Source organism: Hippopotamus amphibius, chromosome X (assembly GCF_030028045.1).
Source record: "Hippopotamus amphibius kiboko isolate mHipAmp2 chromosome X, mHipAmp2.hap2, whole genome shotgun sequence".
Lineage (NCBI taxonomy): Eukaryota > Metazoa > Chordata > Mammalia > Artiodactyla > Hippopotamidae > Hippopotamus > Hippopotamus amphibius.
In genome coordinates, this window is record NC_080203.1 from 31,851,564 (window position 1) to 31,871,022 (window position 19,459).

The window sequence follows — 19,459 nt, forward strand, 5'->3', positions numbered from 1 at the left end:
ACTACTTCTAGGGACAGAACGGGGCCTCTAATACCATCAAAAAGGCTGAGCAACCTGGGCTCCAGTTGTAAGCACTGAGGTTAAACAGTGTCCTTTTGTGTTTGAAATGCCCCCACTCTGGGAGATTCATCCCTTTGCTAAAAGGACAGTTTTCCTGCAAGGCTATTCTTTTAAAATGACGGCACCTCTTGAAAGAGTTTTGCATTAGAACAGTAATACCTCACATTGGTTTTGCCACCTGGACCTACTACCTTCCATCAGTGTCCAGCCAGGTCCTGCACTATCTCTTAGCTTGTTTGGCTTGGGCTTTAGAAAGTCCCTGCCATCAGCTCAATACCTATAAAAATTATATGTATATCTGTTATGTATAGGATTGGGGACAAACTCCTTATCTTGGTTTTAGGCTCAATGAAATTATTTTTTCATCAAATGATAAGGATGTATTGAACACCTCCCGTGGATTTGGTCCAGTGCCCTCTGCTATGGGGGATACTTTGCATGAGATCAGTTAGACACTGCTCTTGAGGAACTTACAGACTGGCCCTATCTTATCTACTCAACCATATTTTCCAATACTTCCTAATAGCCAGTCTCCATTTCAGTCCATTCAGTCTCTACACAGGCCTCTTCCTGAGTTATGCAAACTATTTGCTGACATTATCTGAAATATCCTCCACTGATTTAAATCCTGCCTTTGAGGCTCAGGCCTACCTTCTCCTTGAAGCCTTTCTTGACTGCATTCACCTATCTTGGTCTCTTCTTCCTTTTCAAACCTCCTGGCTGAAATTTTATAATCTTCTCTGCTTCTTGTTTGAGGGACTTCATTTCTCAAGAGATGTTAAGCTTCCTAAGGGTAGGAACATCATATGTAGCCCCCCAGAGGGCCCAGGAAAGTGCTGGACACACAATAAAAACTGATTAAGAGGTAGCTAGATTGAGATTCTTCACCAATGTAGGGAACTATTGCACTTGTGAAACATTTAATTTTGAAATTAAGTTACAAAAATAGTACAAATTACACCCACATGCTCTTGACCCTGATGCACCAACTGATAATATTTTGCCCCATATACTTTATCATTTATGCTCAGGCTCTCTCTTTATCTAGATAGATAGAGAGAGATACATAATATTTTTTTTCTTAACCATTTGAAGGTAATTTACATGTATCATAGCCCTTTATGTGTAAATATTCCAGTGGGTATTTCCTAACAATAAGGATTTTCTCTTACATAGCCACAGTTACCAACTTCAGTAAATTTAACATTGTTACACCACTCTAACCTATTGAATAGTATACTTTATAGAGATTTCTCTTGCCATATAATATTGGCTCTAGGATCACCCATTGTGCCCTGTTTCTTTAGTCTCCTTTAATATGAAACAGCCTTTCTTTGTCTTTCATGACATTGGTATTTTTAAAGTCCCATTTAAAAAATAAATTGTTCTCATTTTGGGTCAAGGTGTTGCCCAGTTTCTCCACTCTATAATTACTGTTTTTTCCCCTTCTTTGCTACTAATAAACAATCTGTGAGGAGAAACTATAAACCCATGCAAACTCGTCATCCTACTCGTCATCAAAAAGTTCCCCCTAGATTAGCATCCGTTGGTAATTCTTGCCTGAACCAATCTACAAAATGATGATTTTCCAACTCCAGCATTCCCTTCATATTTACCAGTCAGCAGCTAGTATTCTATTGTAAGCAATGCCCTCCGTTCTCCATCATTATTTCTTTATCTACTTGGTATCACTGTGGACTTATGGCTTACTATTTTTTTCAGTGGCTTATTACTGTCCTTAATGCTCAAATTACCAGGTGCTCAAATTTGGGTGCTCAAATTACCAGGATTTGGCCAGCTCCATTCCTCAAGAGGATACTGTAGTACAGAATACTCTGGTCAAGAACTTTTGGTGATCTAATTTCTGGGATAGTTTATGAGGGTGGTGTTTAGCCAGGTTCCAGGTTTCCCTCCTCTCATCACTCACTGGCTTCCCCACAGGAAAGGGCAGGGAAGGAAGCTCAGAGCTGTCAGACTCTGTGTGTGTGTGTTTCATGTAAAAACAGTGGCAGGAGCCTGTGTTAGAACAGAGAAAGATGATGGCTGGAGGGGAGGAGGACAGGTGATTATAGGAGGTTTCTGGATTGTTTTAGGGTGACAATGGCTGCTGTTATCAGAGCTCCCTCCTACACCTCTCTTCAACCATTTTTCAGATAATCTACTTCTGTTTAGGGATTTCAGTTCCTGCTCACTGAGAAAACATCCGTGGCTTGTGAGAAGGGAATGGGCTGAGATAGGTTGGCCGAAGGATTTTTTGATCAGAAGGATTACCAGGGAAAGAAGGTCATGGAGAATCATGGGAATTTTTGTTTTGTTTCCTAGAGATGAAACTGCTTATTCCATAGTGGGATTTACAAATGGACTCCAACTGTGGCTGTTGCAGAGCAAATGGCGTCTAACATCAGTTTCATTGCCTTTCACTTCATAATCCGAATTCATGTCAGATTGGAGTTATTTGCTCCTATATGATGAAAGAATTTCCATTCAAGCTGAGAGGAAGGCATTTTTATTTTCTCGACTTTTTCTAAGAAAGAATGTATATTGATTGCAATGTTGATTTTAATGAAAGTTAGCAGCTTAGGCTGAAATTAATCTACCTATAAAATAACAAATCAACTTAAAATGTAGGCCCCAAGAAAATGAATTTCACAAGTTTGGGACAACAGGAAGAGCCTTCATTCATTCGATCATTCATTTAATTGAACAAATATCTATGGAGTTCCTACAGGAGCCAGATGTAGGTGCTAAAAGCAAGACATGAGTTCCTTGTTCTCATGGGGCTGTCATCGGGGGTGGGGAGGAGTCAATTTTTTTTTTAAGTTCAAAAGGTGGTACACACACACACACAAAGGTGGTACACTGTGAAAAAAAGAAAAAAAAAAACCAGAGCAATGCAATGGCAAATAACTGAGGGAGCACTGGATGAGGAGTCAGGTGACCTAGATTCTGATCTCAGCTTTGCCAGGAATATCTCTACAGACTTCAGCCATCACTACACCTCTCTGGCCTTATTTTTCTTACTCATACAATGATGATTTGATTTTATGATCTCTAAGCTTCCTTTCTAGTATCATGTTCTTTGGTTTGATGATTCAAAGACTGTCATTATTTCAATAAACATGAATGCCTACCTGAGTCAAAGACAGCACTCCCTGTGTAATGGGAGAGACAGGCTTGGAAATAAATCATTATGAAAGTGTGAAAAATGCTGCAATCTTCTGCTCTTCTCAGTCCAACACACCCCTATACATAAATGTGTCACATAATGAAAAATACGTCGTTAAACAGTTAAAAGGGGATAATGGGTGAAAGCCACCTCATCCAACGGTCCTGCTGCCGTGGGACATTGAATTCTATGCAGGACTATTTCTCCCCACCAACACTGCAGTCAGTTTCAGGACAACAGAGAAAACCCAGTTTCTTTTTCCTTTGTATTGACTATACTGAGCACACAGTAGGCGCTGTGTAAATTCCCGCTGACAGACACTCATTAACTACTTTCATAACACAGATTGGCAGACAGGGATTGAGGGATCGGGCTGGAGCAGAACCACGGGTCTAGTGATAACGTTCGCCTACAGAGTGATCGAGCCATTTGCTGCTGTGCAGCTTTTAACCCTCTTTTGGGGGCCCCTTTTGTATTTTGTATTTTGTAATATTCTGCACGTTTTGAATTGATACAGTTAATACAGAATTATTTGAAATCGTGATCAGAACTGTGTAAACAGGATGCTTGTATTTGTCAGCAATTGGGAAGGAGTATGGACGATAAAAGTGGTTTACTAGAGAAGTGGCGCTGTGGATGATTTTCTAAGTATTTCGTTTTTACTACTACTTCACAATAAAATACAAAGCTAATGACGCACGACACACAGAGCTTTTCAAGCTATCCTCTGAAGAAAAGGCACCTCGGAGAGCTGACATTTAAAAAAAAAGGGTAAAATCCATTTCAACCCCAAGTCCCTCCCAAAGGACACGGTCCCACTGTCAGAAACCCAGGGAAAAGTGTCAGGTGAGCTATTGCTGCCAAAGATCACTTCAGGGAGCGTTCCAGGCACTTAAGGGAACAATGTTCCTGAACCTCAGGGAACCTTCCAAAAATCCCCCTCCCGGAGCCCCGCCCCCCGCAGCCCCGCCTCCCGCTTGTTACCATAGTGCGACAAAGGCCAGTAGTCTTCAAGAGGGGAAAAAATGTATGTCGCGCGAGACTCAGCGACGGGATTTTGAAGTTAGGGAACAGCCGCGGCGCACGCGCACGGGCCTCACAACCTCGGGGCGGCACGCGGGTAGGTAGACTAGAGCTCAGAGGAGGGGGAATAGAGCGTGCTGGTGTCTTTTTTTTTTTCCCCTTCCCCGCGCCGTGCGTGAGTCTGCCGGTCGCCGGAGGTGCGGAGCCTGGGGCCTGGCTCGGCCTCCCGAGTGCGCGTGTTACTGCATCGGGCGCCTTCCTCCTGCTCCTCCACGAGTTGGAGGAGTGCAGCGGGCGTGCATCCCGGTTGCCGGGACGTGAGCTGGTGCTCGCCTTTTCCTTCTTAACGATCGCCCCTCACGCACACACTCCAGTCCCCTGAGAGTTGGTCTTCGCGCCTCGGCGCACCCCTCACCCGGCCCCTCCCACCGACCCCCGGTCCCGCTCGCTCTTGGTCAGGAGTCGGCTTCATCCCTGGGGTCCCTGCTTGGGGGCGGAGAAGATGGCTGGCGGACGTCTGCTGTTGGGGGGCGACTTCCTGTCGCCGCCGCCGCTGCCCCCCCTCCCGCCGCCGCCGCTGCCGCCCCTCCCGCCGCCCCCGCCCGAGCCAGTGCTAGAGCAGTGGCGCTATAGCCACGAAAGTGACTGGCAGTGGGCTCTGCGGCGCAGCTTCATCTGTCGGCACCTGCACAGCTATCCCGGGGCTGCCCTAGACCAGCTCCTCGCGCTCTCCGCTGCCTGGACCAACCACGTTTTCCTGGGCTGCAGGTGAGGAAGGTGTGAGGGTCCGGTTAGGGACCCGGATGGGGGAAATCGGTGATGAGGGTCGGCATAGGGACGAGGGGCGGGTACGGATGAGGGCTTAGAAACTGGAGATTTGGAGGTGCTGGGGGACTCCAGAGGGCTCACTGTTGGCCGAGCGAGGTGGCAGGGGTTGACATAACAGCTAGAATGGTGCGGGGATGGCGGGAGCGGCCCCTCCAGGACCAGGGATGGAGATAAAGCAGCGCCTGGGAGAGGATTGTTGAGAGGTGGTCATTGTGATGGTGTTTTGGAGGGCGTGGGAAATGACAAGCAGCAGAACCTCGGACCTGCGTAGGACCTTCCAGGGATGCAGTATCTGCAGAGAATATTCGACAGTCGAGGCTTCGAGGGTCTGTGGGAGGAGGGGAGGGGGATTCTGCGGTTCTAATCCTAGTCTCCTCCTGACCGGTCTCTTTCTCCCAGCGTTAAATTAAACAACACCAGCTCCCCAGCTGGGTATTACTGTCTTCTCCCGGGGAGGCGGTTTGTATGAGGTCTCTCAGCCGCAGGGTCCGTCTTGCTTGTAGATTTGCGCATAATGTGCCTGGACGCAAACAAAGAAATGGATATATCTACTGTAAAAAAGGATTGTCCTCATTTCACCTTAAACGTGATCAGAAGGATTAACATTTGGCCTCTGGGTGAGGTTTTAGGTGTGTCCCCCCGCTCCATCCGCCCCCTTTCCTAGAACCTGGTGCGTGTTCTGAACAGGCCTCTTTAAAAGGTCTTTGCATTTAACGGAGACTGCAGTATGGTTCCAACGCATTTTTTTTTTAAACAGACTACTTGGGCCACTGTCCTTCAGAACCCTCAAATCGTCTCTGTACTAGACTTAATCATTCCTTTGGTAGACTAAGAGGCTTCTTTTTTTGACATTCTTGCCTCACGGTGAAATTTTTATTAGGAAGGATAAGAAATTCTGGAAAATGATCAGGTCAAATTCAGCCAATTCAGTTCCAGGAATGACTAACATATACAGATAAATAGGATTGTCTGCTGTTAATGCTTAATTGTTGAACATAGCATCCAGCATGATACTCTGTTTTGATTTCATAACACAAAGGTATTTTTTTCTGTCTTCTCTAGGTTAGTGTAATTTCTGCCTCCAGAGATAATGATTATTTTACTGGAGGAACTGGTTACAACTGGGGAAGCCTCAGTAATTAATCAAGTCAGATAAATCTAATTGACCTTCACTTAACAATATTTTTCTGGCAGGTATCTTTATCTTATAATCATAGATCTCCTTAATATCACAGAAGGCCACAGGGAATCTGAATCCTTAAAAAAAAACAACTTATATTTGTGAGGCAAATAACCATCTTTTGTGTTAATGATAAATCTTACCTTCCTACAAGAATGTAAGCTCCTATGGGGAAAGGGTTTTTGCTTTCTTGTTCACACCTTTATCCTCGATGCCTAGAAGAGTGCCTTGTTCCTAATAGCTGCTCAGTATACATGTGTGGCATGAACAGATGAATATGGCTTTGTAGTGTACAAATACAGCATTTATGTATCTCATTTAATACAACAGCCTAAGAAATTGAGTGGTGTCTCATTTTTACAGCTAAATCAATGGAAGCCAAGAAGTTAAGTGACTTTTCCAAGGTCCCACAGTTGGTGCTAGGACCCAAGTCTTCTGATGCTCTTTCCACTGAGACACAGCTGCTATAGGGAAGGATGGACGAGGAGTGAAAGCAAGTAACAGACATAAGTCACATCATTATTATATCTCAGGATTTCATTCCAAGAACAGCAGCCTTGAGCATAACTAGGGCATTAAAAAACACAAATCGGGCCAGTGATAGTGTTAAAAGCTCAGGCATCCAGAGCATTCGTGTGTATGCACTCACCCAGGCACACCTGTGTAGAGTATGTATCAATAAATGTATTGTCATCATGCTACATTGTAGTTAAGTCAATTCAGTCAATAAAAGGATTGCTATAACATTATCCAATAGCTTAACTGAAGAGTAATGTTTGCATTGTATCTGATAACTTAGATATAGGAGAAAGGGAAGGGGCAATAAAGAATCTTGTAAGCTAGGGACCAAGTGCAGTCTTCCAGTTTAGGCAGGCTTTATGTTAGCTGTCATCTTCAGGTGGGTAAAATCTGTGTTCCAGTACTTGTTCATGTCGATGTTGGCAGAGCTCTTATTTTCTAATCTGTTCTTCTGTGACAGAAGACTCTTCTTTTCTCCCAAGGGAACCGCAGAATACCTGGTGACAGAACCCATTCTAAACTAAAATTAATTTGTTGTTCAAGGCTCATCCCTTGACTTTTAGAACAGATAAGCAGTAGCAAGAAGGGAACTCTTTGCATGTTGTTTCCCACTTGCAGGACTTTGTGTTCTGTTTTAGCTGGGGCTGAAATAACTCCTAGTTCAATGATATCTTTGAAAATTCTTTGATCATAAGACCAAGCCAGGAGGAACTGAAATGTACAAGGAAGCAAACTATGTTTCATTCTTTTTGGTAATAGTGGGGATTCTCAGGGAACAAGTTTGAACATCTTCTTGACTAACTGCAACATGTTTCTCAGACAGACTTAAGCAAGCATCAGAATCACCTGTTAGGCTTGTTAAAACACAGATTGCTGGGCCCCACTCCCAGGGTTTCTGATTCAGTAGGTGTAAGGTGGGACCCCAGAATTTGCATTTCTAACAGATTCCCAGGTAATACTGATGATCAGAAAATGCTCATCCAGGGACTACACTATAAGAACCATTGCCTTACAGGATAAAATAAAGCAGTGTTTTCCAAAAGTAAACAACCTGTCAAGATTTTTTTCTGTAGGCAAATTCTAAGATGTATCTGTGGCTAATGAAAAGTTAGTGCAGTCTTCTAATCAAGTACATCTACAGCACTGACATAATTGTTCATATTAATGCCTAGGGCCCTGTGCAATTTTACTTAAAATTGTCAGTAGTGTATGTATATTTAGGAAAGAATATTTGGTTTACTGGAGCATTCAGTTTTCCAGTTATTCTTCATCAGTAGTATTGGAAACAGAATCCCGGCCTATTGACCTTTGATGAGATATTAATTAATAGGGAAAATATACGCTAAAATGAAACTAGCTTTGCCACCTTGATTATTTGTCCCTTCCTTGTTGGTTGAGATTGGTGTTCGGAAGGTAGATGCTGGCTGGGCTCATGTTGTGAAACTAACTTTGCACATAATAGGTAGAGTGCATCAGTCACCAGCTAATGAAGCATGAGTGAGAGCTTTCAAAAGATGTATCAATAATCTTGGTTGTATGTTATTCACTGACTATGTTAGGAGTCTTACGAATAGTTTTGCATAAATAATTTTATGCTTGGAAATCCTAATCTTTGCTTAGTTTTCAAGCCTCAGCTTTTTTATTGGGACCTAGTAGTGCAGTTTAATAAATTTAAAAAAATTGGAAGCATCTATTACTGAATATTTATTAAATCAGGTGCCGTTGTATATCATAAGTATGCACCTATATGCACATGTCTTTTTTCAAACCTGTAAGATTCATGAAGTCAGATGTCTTTGTCCATTAGACATCATCTTTTTGTATGCTAGGTATGGTGGGACAGTTGTGATTTCCAAAAGCTTGGGACATGATCAACTATCTTTAAAAACCTTAAAGACCTGCTTAGGGCTTTTTGGTTTTCTTTTTTAAGCATTTACAACCAAATGGATGAATTAACAGATTTAACTATGTAATGTGCATGCATCTTAAAATTACTCTATTAGACTTGCCGTAATGATACTTTACATCATGGTCCCTCCATAAGATAGAATACTATATAGCCATTCAAACTCATGTGGTAGTGACATGGAGAAAAAGCTTGTCACATAGTAAATTAAGAAGAACAACCCCCCCTAGCAGATTACAAATCAACATAGATGATCTGATAGTGATTTTTTGCAGAGGTGGGGGGGAGGTGGTATGGAAAGCATAGAAAAAGGAATAAAAGTAAACCACAAAATGTTAATGAAGTTATCAGTGGTTGGGTTTGTGGGTGCTTTTCTTGGTGGATTCTCTAAAATTTGGTGGATTCTCTAAAAATACACTATGGAAAACTGAATAATGAAAGCTTTTCTGCCTTGGCTTGTTTCAGATTTGTGGAACCACTTCTTTATCCCTAGGCAGTTACTCTCTGGAGACTAAAATCCTAGCGGTCTTCATACTAAAGATTAATATTTGCATTGTTTTTTGAATAGTCAAGTGTTAGGCACTATGTGCTCTGTTCCTTTATTGTTTGAGCTGGTTGGGCTTCTTCAATATTATGTCTTCCTAATAATGGGCTGAGAAGATGACTGTGTTGGCAACCAACACAAAGGTTTATTTTTATAGCCTATGGGTGATGTTGAATTTTGTGGCAGATATAATGAATAGGGAACAGTAAGTAAGTATAATCATTACTAATGCTGGAAGAAACCTGAGAGAAAAAGTGAGTGTGAGTGGAGTGGGCCGCAAATCCATCAGTCATGCACACCGTGTGGCATACATGTTACAGTTGTATACCGTATTTGGAAGCAGGCTATAATTTAAGGTCTGGAGAATTTTGACTGGAATTCAAGGTGAGTGGCTTGGTTGTAGTACCAATTTTGGTCGCAAGAGTGGCAATACCAGTTTAAGATTTGTAGACTTCATCCCATTTTTATAAACTTTTGTTTTCATCTCATACCTTGGAAATTGGACTCCCAAATCTTTTTTTAAAATTTATTTATTTAAGAACTTTTATTGAGATATAATTGACACAATAAACTGCATATATTTAAAGTGTATAACTTGATATTTTTTTCTTATTAGTAATGTATATATGGCAATCCCAATCTCCCAATTCATTCCAACTCCAAACCCACCCCCCCACCCCCGCTTTTCCCACTTGGTGTCCATATGTTTGTCCTCTACATCTGTGTCTCTATTTCTGCCTTGCAAACCAGTTCATCTGTACCATTTTTCTATATTCCGAATATATGCGTTAATATACGATATTTGTTTTTCTCTTTCTGACTTACTTCACTCTGTATGACAGTCTCTAGGTCCATCCATGTCTCTACAAATGTCCCAATTTTGTTCCTTTTTACAGCTGAGTAGTTATTTTTTATTTATTGGCTGCGTTGTGTCTTTGTTGCTGTGTGCCAGCTTTCTCTAGTTGCAGAGAGTGGGAGCTACTCTTCACTGCGGTGTGCGGGCTTCTTTGTGCGGTAGCTTCTCTTGTTGTGGAGCATGGGCTCTAGGTTCGCGGGCTTCAGTAGTTGTGGCACGTGGGCTCAGTAGTTGTGGCATACGGGCTTAGTTGCCCCGAGGCATGTGGGATCTTCCCAGACCAGGGCTCGAACCTGTGTCTCCTGCATTGGCAGGCAGATTCTTAACCACTGCACCACCAGGGAAGCCTTGGACTCCCAAATCTTAATGAAAGTGGTATATACAGTGTATGAGGTTTTAGGCTATGTTTTTTGATATTTAGATAAGAGTAAATAAAAATAAAATTATTCTTGGCATTTAAATACTGGTGTTAGCAGCAGCAATTATCAGTGGGAAGTGTGGGTTACAACTGGGCTAGCTTCCAGGTAATCTGTCAGTGAAGGCCACCGTGTCATTTCTCTGCTTTGCAAAGAAAGACATCTGATGGGTGTGGAACCTATTGTGTTGAAAATGGAAAATGTTCTCCTACTTCAAGTTCAGAACCTATTCATGTAGAGGTGTGCTAATTACTCATTTTCAGAACTTTCTTGGGGAATTCCCTGGCTGTCCAGTGGTCCCTGGTTGGGGAACTAAGATCCTGCAAGCTGCGTGGCACGGCCAAAAAGAAAAGAAGAAAAAAAAAACTTTTCTTCCCAAATGCCACCAGGAATCTCTTTTTTGGTCATAGGCTGGGAAAGGTTCTGAAGGTAGGAAGGGTGAGTAGATCCCCATGATAAACCAAAACTTCACTTGAGCCCGTATTTTTGTTTCTCTGCAGGAAATTGATATTCTGTCAAGCTCCAATCTACTTCATAAGGAGTCCTTTTTAAAATTGTATGTTTTATATATACACTACCAAGTGTAAAATAGATAGCTAGTGGGAACCTGCTGTATAGCACAGGGAGCTCAGCTTGGTCCTCTGTGATGACCTAGATGGGTGGAACGGGGGTGGGGTGGGTAGGGAAGTCCAAGAGGGAGGGTATATATGTATACATATAGCTGATTTGCTTTGTTGTACAGCAGAAACTAACACAACATTGTAAAGTAGTTATACTCCAATACAAAAATAAATTTAAAAAAATGAAATTGTATGTTTTAAAGCTTTTTATTATGGAAAAATCAAACATGCACAAAAGTAAAAGAGTTTAATGGACACCCACATGCCCATCACTCAACTTCAGCAATTATCAAGTCCGTCATGCTACCCGTCTCATTTCATCTTGCCCCCAGTTTTTTGTGGGAGTTAGTCTAGAGTATACTGAAGAAAATCTTGACATCATTTCTTCAGCAAATACTTTAGTATGTATCTGTACCAGATAATTTTAAAAAATAAAATCATAGTACCATTATTCATAATCAACAAAATTAACAATAATTTCTTAAAATCATCCAATGCCTAGTCCATGTTTAATTTTCTCCATTTGTCTCAGGATGTCTTTTTACAGTTGGTTTGTTTGATTCACAATCCAAACAAGGTCCATGCATTATATCTGTGTGATCTGTCTCTTTTAACCTATAAGCATTCCCTCTCCTTTTATTTTCATGGTGTTTATTTGATGAAGAAATGGGCTGTCCATAGTGTTTCCTTCATTATGGATTTGGCTGGCTGTATTTTTTTTTTTAATGTTTATTTAGGCTCTGCCGGGACTTAGTTGCAGCACACAGGACCTTTGTTGTGGCATGTGGGATCTTTAGTTGTGGCATGCGGGCTCTTTAGTTGTGGCATGCAGGCTCTTAGTTGCAACATGCATGCAGGATCTAGTTCCCCAACCAGGGATGGAACCCAGGCCCCCTGCATTGGGAGCGGGGGAGTCTTACCCACTGGACTACCAGGGAAGTCCCTGGCTGGCTGTATTTTTGTGCTGGTGTTTAACATGTTTCTTGGAGTTGGGGGCCTGATTAGGTTTGGGTTCAATTATTTGGTGGACAAGAACACTTTTTAGTTCTTTGTCCTGTCATATCACATCAGGGACACATGCCTGGTTGTCCCATTTTTATTGATATTAAGATTATAAAGTTCTCCATCAACTTTTTTTAATTGAAATTTTTATTGAGAGAATTATAGATTCACCTGTAATTGTATGAAATAATACAAAGCAATGCCCTGTACTCTTTACCCAGTTCCCTCAATGACAACATTTTGTAAAGTTATTGTATCATATCATAACCAGGATAATTACATTTTTACAATCCACTGATTCTACACAGATTCCCCCAGTTTTACTAGTACTCGTGTGTGTGTGTGTGTGTGTGTGTGTGTGTATATTTAATTCTATACAGTTTATCACATTTGTAGGTTTGCATATCCACTACCACAATCAAGATATTGAACAGTTTCAGTACCACAAGGATCCCTCACTCTGCCCCTTTATAATCACATCCATCTCCCTCCCACTCATACACAATATTGTGTGTATCAATAGTTTATTCCTTTTTATTGCTGAGTAGTGTTCCATGGTGTGTGGTACCAGAGTTTAACCACCTGTTGAAAGACATATGGGCTGATTGCAGTTTTGGGCTGTTACAAATAAAGCTGTAATGAACATTTGTGTACAACATTTTTGTGTGAACATAAGCTTTTATTTCTCTGAGATAAATGCCTAAAAGTGCAATTGCAAGGTCATGAGATAAATGCATGTTTAATTTTGTAAGAAACTTCCAAGTTGTTTTCCAGAGTGGCCGTACCATTTTATGTTCCCACTAGCAATGTACAGGTGATCCAGTTTCTCTTCATCCTCCTCAGCATTTAGTGTTGTCACTATTTTTCACTTTAGTCTCTCTGATAGGTATGGAGTAATATCTCATTGTGGGTTGTTTTTGTTTGTTTGTTTTTGCTGTGCATGGGCTTTCGTTAGTTGTGGTGAGTGGGGGCTACTCTTCATTGTGGTGCACGGGCTCCTCATTGCCGTGGCTTCTCTTGTTGCGGAGCATGGGCTCTAGGCGCGTGGGCTTCAGTAGTTGCAGCACATGGGCTCAATAGTTGTGGCGCATGGGCTTAGTTACTCTGCGGCATGTGGGATCTTCCTGGAGCAGGGATCGAACCCGTGTCCCCTGCATTGGCAGGCAGATTCTTAACCACTGCGCCACCTGGGAAGCCCTATCTCATTGTGGTTTTAAATTACATTTCTTTGGTGGCTAATGATGTTGAACATCTTTTTGTGTGCTTATTTGCAATCTGTAAATCCTCTTTGATGATATATTCTGTTCATATCTTTTGTTCATTTATATGTATATACACCCACATATATATACACATATATGCACATTATATATATGTGTATATATCTTACTGTTGCATTTTGAGAGGTCTTGAGGTACTTATACTAGATACTCATTTTTTGTCAAGTATGTGGTTTGCAAATATTTTCTTGCAGTCTGTAGCTTGTCTTTTCATCCTCTTCACAGGGTCTTTTGAGAGCAGAGCTTTTAATTTTGATGAAGTCTATTTTATTAACTTTTTCTTTTATGGATCATGCTTTTGGTGTCAAGTCTAAGAACTCTTTGCTTAGCCCCAAATCTTAGATTTTCTCCTGTGTTTTTTGTAAAATCTTTTTAGTTTCACATTTTACATTTAAATTTCTGATGCATTTCGAGTTAATTTTTGTGTAAGGCGTGACATTTAGGTTGAGATTGTTTGTTTGGCTTAAGGATTCCCACCTCGTCCAGCACCATTTGATCAAAAGGCTGTCCTTCCATCACTGAATTGCTTTTGCAGCTTTGTCAACAGTTGAGCATGTTTGTATGGGTCTGTTTCTAGGTTCTTCCCCATCAACTTTTCACCTGATAAGCTTAGCAGCCGTTGATGATAATTTATTGTTGCATTATGGGTAACAAAATGGTGGTAATCTATCATTCCTTCACTTATTAGTTGAAATGCTTCTGTAAAAGAGATTTTCCTCATCAACTCTCTAGTTTCTCTGAGGTACAGTTTGTACAGGAAAACGCCAGGTAAATGCTTGCTTTCTTCCTTTAACATTACCTGGTTTTGGAATAATGACTTGATTCCCTACCATCCTCCAACGGTGACCAGTAATGAGTTTGTAAGTATTATTATGAACTAATGGATTTTTAACATATTTGATGTGTTTCAGTCCACTGTGGTTATTCTTAGTGATACTCAAGTTGGCTCACTTCTCAGTCCCTTTGACACACCCCCGAGGCCTTGTTTCCAGGCACAAAAACATTTCCCATGTTCACCTTACACATTTCTTGCCCCAGACTTGGATCCAACCATTTCTCTCAGGACTCTGATTCCTTTTGGTGGGAAATGATAGAAACCACAATCTGGATGTTAACAACCCATCTCTTATTAACACTCTTAGTACTTCTGTAAATATATTAATATAATTGTTTACATATAATATACATATATGATAGAGAAAAATTATGAGTTTACATGGATACTTTTAGTGCAAATTAAAGATAATGTCTTCACCTATATTTCTTCATTTTTATGTTTGTATGTCTTCTAATGACAGTAACATAATTACTCATTTGATACATAACTATTTTAGGGCAGATTCTTCAGTTTACAGCCAAGACACTCTGTTGGTAAAGTCCTGTGGGAGCAGTTATAAGACGGGTCATCTAGAAACTTTTTCAAAAACTGCATTCTTATCTGTTTTAACTGTAGATTATATTAATTTAAATAGGTACAGCCCACGCTTGATGGAAAAAATTCTCCAAATGGCTGAAGGTATTGATATTGGGGAGATGCCCTCATATGAGCTGATGCTCTCCAAATCGTCCAAAGGTCAAAAACGTCACCTCTCAACATGTGATGGTGAGTATACTTATTTCTGGAAGGTGGGATTTGAAAAAACAATGTGGCTTTTTTTTAATGATAAGAGTGTGGTATATGATTTTAAATAACATTGGTAACTTTGGATCTTACACAAATGTAAAAGAGTTTTAACTTTTTGTTAATACATTTTTTTGAGGATGCTAAATAGAACTGAATACTAAGAATACTGAACTCTCACTATAATGCTATCCTTGAAGTCCATGGCATGGTACCTCCCTCTAAGTAGAACAATCTTGTACTCCGATCATTTGAGCATCTAAGTAACTAAATCCTCTTGGATGGGTCCAATGTGGACCAATTTTCTACTAAACTATAGGGAGAAAGCTCTAATGTCTGGTATAGCCTCCACAGAGTTCTTCCATACTTTAAATTTGATATTCTCCATAAATCACTAGTTTCCAGCTGTTTGTTCTAGAAATAAAATGTAGCAAACACCTTTTTGTGCAGAATAGGTCAGAACTAAGAATTTGAAGTTGAAAACCTTTGGGATCTTTTGACAGTTATTTTTTTTTATTTGATTTTTTAATAACAACTATGTAAAGCACCATCACAGAGTCAGTCACTTCTGATACAAAATAGAGGCTTTGTAAATGCCTCTGCTTATCATCTCTATTGCATTAGAGCCATCTGTTCCATTTGCCATCCTTAAGAAGGGAGCTTTTCAGCACAGGTGGCATGAGATCATAGTGGAACAACCTCTTACTCGGTACACTTCACCTGTGCTTTAACTCGTTAGGTGCAGAAGCATCTACCAGTCATGCATGGTGGTGACCTGTGTATTTGAGTCAATGGCATATTTTCTATCAAGTCTCTTCCTTTACACTTGGAAGGACAGGGGGGATCCCTTCCTATGCTGGAATCTTACATTGATATTTGAGTCCCTTCACCTAAATGACCTGAAGTTTTTGTGATGGGAAGTATCTTGTACCAACAATACAGCTTGCAAAAATAATATGGTTGGTACTCTTTTCCTGCTTGTTTCTTTTGAAATATTCCCTTTTTAATGGATTGTAAATTTCACTCATTCTATAGGTCAAAATCCTCCTAAAAAGCAAGCCGGTTCAAAATTCCATGTGAGACCTCGTTTTGAGCCTGTACATTTTGTAGCTAGTAGTTCAAAAGATGAAAGACAGGAAGATCCTTATGGCCCTCAAACAAAAGAGGTCAATGAACAAACACATTTTGCCAGCATGCCAAGAGACATCTACCAAGATTATACTCAAGACTCTTTCAGTATACAAGATGGGAATTCGCAGTATTGTGATTCATCAGGATTTATTTTCACAAAAGACCAGCCTGTAACAGCCAACATGTATTTTGACAGTGGGAGTCCTGCCCCCAGCAGCACATCACAGCAGGCAAACTCTCAGTCAGCTCCTGAGCCTTCACCATCACAGACATTTCCTGAGTCAGTGGTAGCCGAGAAGCAGTATTTTATTGAAAAATTAACAGCAACTATCTGGAAGAACCTTTCTAATCCAGAGATGACTTCTGGATCTGATAAAATTAATTACACGTATATGTTAACTCGTTGTATTCAGGCATGTAAGACAAATCCTGAATATATATACGCTCCTTTAAAAGAAATCCCTCCTGCTGACATCCCCAAAAATAAAAAACTTCTAACAGATGGTTATGCTTGTGAAGTTAGATGCCAAAATATCTACTTAACTACAGGTTATGCTGGCAGCAAGAATGGGTCCAGGGATCGAGCTACTGAGCTAGCTGTAAAACTCTTGCAGAAACGTATCGAAGTTAGGGTTGTCCGACGGAAATTCAAGCACACGATTGGAGAGGACCTTGTGGTGTGTCAGATTGGCATGCCTTCATATGAATTTCCTCCAGCTCTGAAACCACCAGAAGAGCTGGTGGTGCTCGCTAAAGATGCTTCTGGGCAGCCGATTTTTAATGCTTCTGCCAAACACTGGAGCAATTTTATCCTTACAGAAAATGCAAACGATGCAATTGGTATCCTTAACAATTCTGCCTCATACAACAAAATGTCTGTTGAATACAAATATGAGATGATGCCAAATCGTACATGGCGTTGTCGAGTATTTTTGCAAGATCACTGCTTAGCTGAAGGTTATGGAACCAAAAAAACAAGTAAACATGCAGCTGCTGATGAGGCTTTGAAAATCCTTCAAAAAACACAACCCACTTACCCATCTGTCAAAAGTTCACAATGCCAAACAGGCTCTTCACCCAGGGGATCCGGAAAGAAGAAAGATATAAAGGATCTTGTAGTTTATGAGAACTCTTCGAATCCTGTGTGCACGTTGAACGACACAGCTCAGTTTAATCGAATGACAGTTGAATACGTCTATGAAAGAATGACGGGCCTCCGATGGAAATGCAAGGTGATTCTAGAGAGCGAAGTAATTGCAGAAGCAGTTGGAGTGAAGAAAACTGTCAAATATGAAGCTGCTGGGGAAGCTGTGAAAACTCTCAAAAAGACCCAGCCGACTGTCATTAACAACTTGAAGAAAGGAGCGATTGAAGATGTGATTTCAAGAAATGAAATTCAGGGCCGCTCAGCAGAGGAGGCTTACAAACAGCAAATCAAAGAAGATAACATTGGAAATCAGCTGCTGAGAAAGATGGGTTGGACGGGTGGTGGTTTAGGTAAATCTGGTGAGGGCATTCGGGAGCCAATCTCTGTCAAAGAGCAGCATAAGCGGGAAGGGCTTGGTCTTGATGTAGAGAGGGTAAATAAAATTGCCAAGAGAGACATCGAACAGATCATCAGAAACTATGCCCGCTCCGAGAGCCACACGGATTTAACTTTCTCTACAGAGCTGACTAATGATGAGCGGAAGCAAATACATCAGATTGCCCAGAAGTATGGCCTTAAGAGTAAGTCTCATGGGGTGGGCCATGATAGATACCTGGTGGTAGGCCGAAAAAGACGGAAGGAGGATTTACTGGACCAGCTCAAACAGGAAGGCCAAGTGGGGCATTATGAGCTTGTGATGCCTCAAGCAAACTGAGATCTTACTTTGTAAATGCCTAATGAGGCAGATTTGTGAATTAAAGAAATGCTACATGATCTGGTTGCAGAGTATATTCATTCTTAAGATGTTTCACCTTGTTCATTTCATATAGTGCTTTATTAGATACTGGAACTTGAAGAATTCTGTCCACTGTATTAGCTTAATCCAGGAGATAATATTGTGCAGTTACTGTTTGTGTCTTTGATATTGCTGTGCCCCTCAGATTTTAGTAGTTTGTACAAAGCAAGAACACAGATCCAAATGGAATTTCACCCCAGGAAAGAAATTCCCATTTTAAAGGGCATAGCACAGCAATCTGCAACAATATGTAAGGTTGATATTGACTACAGCAAAACTACAGTCTTAATTCCAGACAACTGAAAATGTCAGATCATTTTGTATTATCTATTTTCATCTTTATGTGAAGACAGTTATAGAATGTTTAACAGTAAATTGTGCTGTACGTGTAAATGTCCTTACCAACTAAATGATGTAAAACTTTCTTAAAGTAATTTTAGTGTTCATTTATTTATAACTTCTATCATGTGGTTTCCAGAATATTGTGATTTACTGTATCTTGTGATATATGTTTTAACAAATTCTAGTCTTCACGCTGAGAGAGCACTAGTTGAGAGAGCAATTGAAAAGTTTCCAAAACTTTGATTCAGTCTGAAGAAAGGAAGCTGGAACTGTCTGTCCTTGGTGCCTTGCAGAGAGACTCGCAGCAACTCTCCGTTATAGCTTTCACATGGTTTGGATGTACAGCACATCCAAGGTGGCCACAGCTGTGGTGGAGCTTGGTAAAAGGCTGAAGATACATTGGTGCTTTGATGAAAAGGTCAGTTGGCTGGTCCCTCTCTCAAAAAGCTTATTTAGCCCCCAAAGCCAACTTTGTAACATATTTAAAACTGCTATTTTCGCTTATTTCTGGAATGTAAAAAAAATTGTATAAAAAGGATTAGTGTATGCTTCCTGAATAAAAAGGAGCCAGAGTTGATCAAAATGGTGGTGTGCTTGTTTCTGGGAAGCTGCCTGGTAGCAACACTTTAGGTCTTTGGAGAAGGGCAGTGGTATTTGCACAAAATACTTCAACACTAGAGCACGTGTGGATGAACATAATGACTTAGCAGATAGGAACAGCCAGTCAGCCACCCCTCACCTTTTCCCTGGGGACCAACATGCTGCCTGCAACCAAATCCCAGTCTGTTTACTTTTACTTGATTTTTGTTTTTGTATCTCAGATAAATCAAGTGTTAATATTCGGAGATGAATACTGATATTGATAAACATCTCCAGTGACTTCATGTTTAGAACAATTAGGTTGTTTACAATGTCTTAAAATATTGAGCACCAAACTTGACATGTAATTGGCCCACAATGAACAATTTCCTTTCCCCTCTTTATGTTTTACATTAAGAAGCTGTCCATTGTAGTTAAATCGA

At 40.7% G+C, this 19,459-nt stretch overlaps 1 protein-coding gene across 4 annotated transcripts; it reads left to right on the plus strand.

The window, feature by feature from the left end:
• The first annotated feature begins 4,334 nt into the window (after positions 1–4,334).
• On the plus strand, positions 4,335–19,003 carry NKRF (NFKB repressing factor). Of its 4 annotated transcripts, none has more exons than XM_057717888.1 (3): positions 4,335–5,017; positions 14,873–15,003; positions 16,057–19,003. In XM_057717888.1, the coding sequence occupies exons 1-3, from the start codon at positions 4,752–4,754 to the stop codon at positions 18,012–18,014; spliced, it is 2,355 nt and encodes a 784-aa protein (XP_057573871.1). In that variant the 5' UTR covers positions 4,335–4,751; the 3' UTR covers positions 18,015–19,003. The 4 variants fall into 4 exon arrangements, with proteins under 4 accessions (XP_057573871.1, XP_057573874.1, XP_057573875.1 ...); XM_057717891.1 differs by having other exon boundaries at positions 18,623–19,003; XM_057717890.1 differs by lacking the exon at positions 4,335–5,017 and adding an exon at positions 14,082–14,260.
• Positions 19,004–19,459: the final 456 nt, after the last annotated feature.